Source organism: Ylistrum balloti, unplaced genomic scaffold (genome assembly GCF_031769215.1).
Source record: "Ylistrum balloti isolate Yb309-2 unplaced genomic scaffold, AGI_CSIRO_Ybal_v1 Utg370386, whole genome shotgun sequence".
Taxonomy (NCBI): Eukaryota; Metazoa; Mollusca; class Bivalvia; order Pectinida; family Pectinidae; genus Ylistrum; species Ylistrum balloti.
This window is the reverse complement of record NW_026782268.1, coordinates 1,597,806-1,603,545: the sequence shown is the minus strand read 5'-3', so window position 1 is coordinate 1,603,545 and position 5,740 is coordinate 1,597,806. Positions and strand designations below refer to the sequence as shown.

At 42.4% G+C, this 5,740-nt stretch overlaps 1 protein-coding gene across 1 annotated transcript; it reads left to right on the top strand.

Annotated features, from left to right (window-relative positions):
- Positions 1-426: 426 nt before the first annotated feature.
- Positions 427-3,982, top strand: LOC132554162 (uncharacterized). The gene is made up of 3 exons (XM_060218463.1): positions 427-2,133; positions 2,253-3,428; positions 3,686-3,982. Exons 1-3 carry the CDS (start codon positions 427-429, stop codon positions 3,980-3,982), a joined length of 3,180 nt encoding a protein of 1,059 aa, XP_060074446.1.
- Positions 3,983-5,740: the final 1,758 nt, after the last annotated feature.

Sequence of the window (5,740 nt, the reverse complement as noted above, 5' to 3'; positions counted from 1 at the left end):
AACACTGCCTCAGAACTCTCAAAGTTCCTCCTGAGGAAAGACCTGCTCTTTTCAAGACTAACCAAGTTTGATGATAAGCCAGAGAACTACTCGGTGTGGAAATCAACATTCATCAGCGTGATTACTGAGCTCAACTTAGGACCCAGAGAGGAACTAGACTTGCTAGTAAAGTGGTTAGGCCCTGAATCCATTAAGCATGCTTCGAGCATTAGAGCAGCAAGTTCTTCAAACCCAGTCAGTGGAGTAAACCGGTTGTGGGAACGCCTGGATGAACGCTTTGGGTTACCAGAGATGGTGGAATCAGCCCTCAAGCAGAAATTGGAGAAATTCCCGAAACTTGGCAACCGAGACTCAAAAAGACTTTACGAGTTATCTGATATACTTGATGAAATAGAGAGCAATATGGAAGATCCATAGTATCGAGATATGTTGTCATACTTCAACACATCCTTGGGTGTCATACCTATAGTGAACAAGTTGCCATACAATATCCAGGAGAAATGGACCATGCGAGCTGCAAGATTCAAAAGAGAACATGGTGTGTCATTTCCGCCATTTTCATGTTTTACGGAATTTGTCCGAGAAATGAGCAAAGTTAAGAATGATCCAGGTTTCGTTTATGATTCGCAAACAAATGCTCCTCAGTTTCATAAGAAAGGAAAGCCAAATGTATCAGCGATGAAAACGGATGTCATGACGATGGAAGAAACGGCAAGCCAAAGTAAGTGTGGTAGTAAGATAGAATACTGTCATCTTCATAACGCACAAGGACACAGTCTAAGTACTTGTCGATCATTTCGTAGCAAACCTCTGACAGTCAGGAAGAAGTTTATTAAGGACAAAGGTTTATGTTTCAAGTGCTGCAGTTCTAACCATAAAGCGGAGGCATGTAACCAGGAAGTCTGCTGCGATGTTTGTAAAAAACCACATCTTACAGCCCTGCACATCGACGGCGGGGAGCTGCGCAACTCCAACAGCAAAGATCATCATACACAACGGAAACTATCTGTTAACACAGCTTGTGCTCAGGTATGTGGAGACTCGCTTGGAAAATCTTGTGCGAAAATAGTACAAGTCATTATACACCCAAAGGATAAACCAAGAGAAACATTGACAACATATGCAATCATTGACGATCAGAGTAATCGGTCATTAGTTAGCCCGGATTTCTTTGATAAATTTGAGGGAGACTTTCCGGAAGTAAACTATTCATTGTCGTCGTGCGGGGGAGTAGTTGACACACTTGGACGGCGAGCATATGGATTCCTTATCAGGAGTATTGATGGTAAAACCGCTATTGAGTTACCTCCTCTTACAGAATGCGAACAAATTCCAGACGTAAGAGACGAAATTCCAACACCAGATATTGCAAGGAGATACAAGCATCTCCAAGACATTGCAGAAAACATTCCTGAGGCAGACAACACCATTCCTATTCTATTATTGATTGGTCGAGATTTGATTGAAGCTCACCACGTGCAAGATCAAAGAATAGGCCCCCGTGGCTCGCCTTATGCACAGAGACTTAGCTTAGGTTGGGTGATCGTGGGCGAGGCTTGCTTAGGGAAGGCACACGCGCCTCACAAAATCAATTGTATGAAAACTTACGTACACAAAGGGGCTAGGGGATCAATATTCCCACCTTGTGATTATCAGTTTCATTTGAAGGAGACTTCCCAGGATGCAGATATTTTTCGCTGCACCGCAAATGACAATGAGGTTGGTCTTTCGGCTGAAGACAAGGAATTCCTGAAAATAATGAATAAAGAGTTCATCAAATCCTCCGATGGAAATTGGACAGCCCCTCTTCCTTTCCGCACTCCGACGCAACGGTTACCAAACAACAGGAACTATGCCCTGAAACGTGCAACGAACCTACAAAATGGACTTAGAAAAAACCCGGCAAAAGGGGAACATTTCATTGAATTCATGGCGAAAATTCTTGACAACGGATATGCTGAACTGGCACCTTCACTAGAGCCGAATCAAGAGTCATGGTTTTTACCAATATTTGGTGTCTACCATAAGAAAAAGGGACAAATCAGAGTCGTTTTCGATTCCTCTGCAACTTACCAGGGTGTCTCTCTAAATTCAGTTCTCCTCCAAGGACCAGATATGACTAATAATTTTTGGGTATTTTGCTAAGATTCAGAAAAGAGCCAATCGCAATCACTGCAGACATCCAGCAAATGTTCTTCCAGTTTCATGTCGAAGAAAAGGATAGGAATTTCCTGAGATTCTTTTGGTTTAAGGACAATGACCTAAATTTGGAACTAGTCGAGTATAACATGTGCGTGCATGTTTTCGGCAATTCACCATCGCCAGCGATCGCGACTTACGGCCTTCGGAAATCTGCAGCCGATCAAGAAAGCACGTTTGGCTCAGATATGAAGGATTTCATGGAGAAAAACTTTTACGTCGATGATGGTTTGGTGTCATTTGCAGACTCCACACAAGCAATTGATCTCTTACAGAGAACACGGGAAGCGTTAAGGTTGGGAGGCAAACTGCGGCTTCACAAAATTGCTTCAAATGATAGTGGTGTGATGAAGGCCTTCCCCAAAGAGGATCTAGCTGCTGATCTGAAGGTTGTGGATATTGGCTCAGAACATTTACCACCACAGAGAAGTTTGGGGTTGATGTGGAATTTAAACACAGACCGTTTCACATTCAATGTATCCGATGACGACAAAACATTTACCCGGAGAGGTATGCTATCTGTCATCAACTCCCTCTATGACCCTCTCGGATTTATCTCGCCTATCATTGTTCAGGGAAGGATTCTCATTCGCGATTTCATAGCAGAAACTGTGGATTGGGATCTTCCACTGTCAGAAGAAAGCTTACAAGTTTGGATGGAATGGAGAGAGTCCCTCAAACATTTAGATCCTAGAAGTGTCCCAAGGACCTATTTCCCCTCACCCTTTGATGATGCTGGAACAAAGGAAATTCACATATTTGGCGACGCTTCTGAGAAGGTCATTTCTGCTGTGGCCTACTTGAAGAGGACTAATGCGGACAGCTCTGTAGATGTAGGATTCGTGCTTGGGAAATCCAAAGTGGCCCCAAAAAGCGGCCACACAATACCTAGATTGGAACTTTGCGCAGCAGTACTAGCTGTCGAGATAGGAGAAATCGTGTCACGTCATCTGGATTTCCCACTTAGCAAAATGAAGTTTTATTCAGACAGTCGTGTAGTATTAGGCTACCTGAACAACAAAGTTCGACGTTTCTTTGTTTATGTTGAAAACCGTGTGTCGCGTATACTAAAGAGTACTGAGCGTCATCAGTGGCACTATGTGGCTTCGGAGAACAATCCTGCAGATCAGGGTACTCGGCCTATATCATCTACTAGATTAGACGAGAGCACATGGCTAAAAGGACCGGAATTTCTCCGATCCGAAAACCCACCAGGTGGTGAAGAGCAAGTATTTGATTTACAAGCTCCTGATCAAGACAAGGAAGTTCGATAGACTCTGCACAATGTATGAAAACACACATTTCATCTCCAAATGAACTTGGTACTAAAAGGTTTGAGAAGTTTTCCTCTTGGTCAAGGCTTATTGGAGCAATAAACAGACTCAGATGCCGGATTGCAACTGAATCAACCTACAAGAAGAGTGATAATTTCATAATTCAATGTGTCCAAAATGAGGTCTATAAAACAGAGATTCTTTGTTTGAAGAGAAGGGGTCATGTTCCTGTGAGTAGTGCCATCAGCTCTTTAGATCCCTACTTAGACGACAAGGGAATGCTGCGCTTAGGCGGAAGAATCAAGCAGATGAATGCAGATCTGAAAGAAAAGAACCCTCTTATTCTTCCAGGAAATCACCACATATCAACACTGCTGGTCCGTCATTATCATGAAAAGGTGAAACATATGGGACGTCACTTCACGGATGGTGCTGTACGCTCTGCAGGAATCTGGATAACCGGTGTTAAACGCCTCATATCATCGTTGATCTATAGATGCGTGATATGAAGAAAGCTGTGGGCTCGCACACAATTTCAAAAAATGTCTGACTTACCTCTAGAAAGATTGACGCCAACTCCTCCATTTACGAATGTTGGCTTGGATGTTTTCGGACCATGGCAGGTTGTCACGAGACGTACTCGAGGAGGAATAGCTAACAACAAACGTTGGGCTGTATTATACACCTGCCTAACCACACGAGCTGTTCATGTGGAGGTAATTGAACAACTGAGCACGTCAGCATTTATTAACGCAACCAGACGATTTATAGCCATTCGGGGCAAAGTATCGGAGTTTAGATCAGATCGAGGGACAAATTTCATTGGAGCAACAGACCTCATGAAGATAGATGCTATTAATGTCGAGGACAATGGCCTTAAACAGTTCCTATTCAACAAAGGAGTTATTTGGAGATTCAATTCCCCTCACTCTTCCCATATGGGGGGGGGGAGTGTGGGAACGTATGATAGGGGTGGTGCGACGTGTTCTTGATTCAATGATGTTGGAACATTCTGGGAAGGACCTTACCCACGACGTTCTAGTGACCTTTATGGCAGAGGTCACAGCCATAATAAACTCGCGGCCACTCGTACCTGTGTCCACGGATCCGGAGAACCCAGCAGTTCTTAGCCCGTCTATGTTGTTGACTCAGAAATCTGTGGATGACACGGAGTTTGTTTCTGATGTGGATGTGAGCAAAATGTACAAAGCAGATTGGCGTCACGTGCAAGCTTTATCTAACATTTTCTGGAAACGATGGAGGTCTGAATACCTTCAAACGCTTCAAAGCAGACGCAAGTGGCAGTATCCGCAGAAAGATCTTGGTGTTGATGATATTGTACTTGTTAAAGACGACGAGTGTCCCAGGAACAATTGGCCAATGGGTAGAGTAGTCAATACATTTCCAAGCAAGGATGGACACGTGAGAAAGGTTGCTGTGAAGTTGTTCGTAAAAGGACAGAAAGAGAGCAAGGTGTATACAAGACCTGCTACAGAACTTGTGCTATTGATGTAGATACCACATTAAGCATGTTGAACTAACGTTTAATTCTCCTATTGATAACTGTATTCTTTGACAGTTCTACATAATTAGATTTTGTCGTGTGTTCTGTTCTCTGAGGACAAAGTGGATGATTACAAATATGTCATTTTGATTTGAATTGTAGTAGATATATATATAGTGTGTTGATATTGTCTTAATTCAGCAGAAACTGGTATTACCTTCGATGTATTATAGATTTTGGAGAGTTTGTTGATGCTAACTTTGTCAATGTAAAATTAGTATAATAGTGGCGTCTTAAGATGCCAGACGGGGAGTGTTCCGTTACATCTTTTTAGAATTTTTGTTGCAGGAGTAGTTATCTCCCTTTTATTGGGGAATTATCTCCCCTGGATAGAAATCTTTCTTTTCGCTACTAATGAACCGCCATGACGGCGTTCCATCGTTTGCCGCCTACAAAAAAATGTCATAAATTGTGGAAGAGCCATAATTGTAAGTGTCCAGACATTGCCAAAATAAGGCATTTCATGTAGCTATTTAGATTGTCAGGTTACGCTAGGTATCTATACTGAAATTTGTATTATACGAATCGAGTCAGTGAAAAGCACATGGTTGTCCGAGTTGGCCATTTCGTCCCACCCAAGAGTAGTGTGATAATTTGGTCCGTATTTTTTGGTTATGAGTTTGCAATTTTATTAATTAATTCTATAAAATAGAATTATTTCAATGTTTTGCTTAGCTTTATAAGTATCTGTGTAATAATTAAG

Excerpts from the sequence above, each read along its gene's own strand:
- LOC132554162 (XM_060218463.1), top strand. The coding sequence starts at position 427 with ATGTTGTCATACTTCAACACATCCTTGGGTGTCATACCTATAGTGAAC. Across the intron at positions 2,134-2,252 it reads ATATGACTAATAATTTTTGG|GACAATGACCTAAATTTGGA; the intron begins GTATTTTGCTAA and ends TTTTGGTTTAAG. Across the intron at positions 3,429-3,685 it reads CACCAGGTGGTGAAGAGCAA|AGAAGGGGTCATGTTCCTGT; the intron begins GTATTTGATTTA and ends CTTTGTTTGAAG.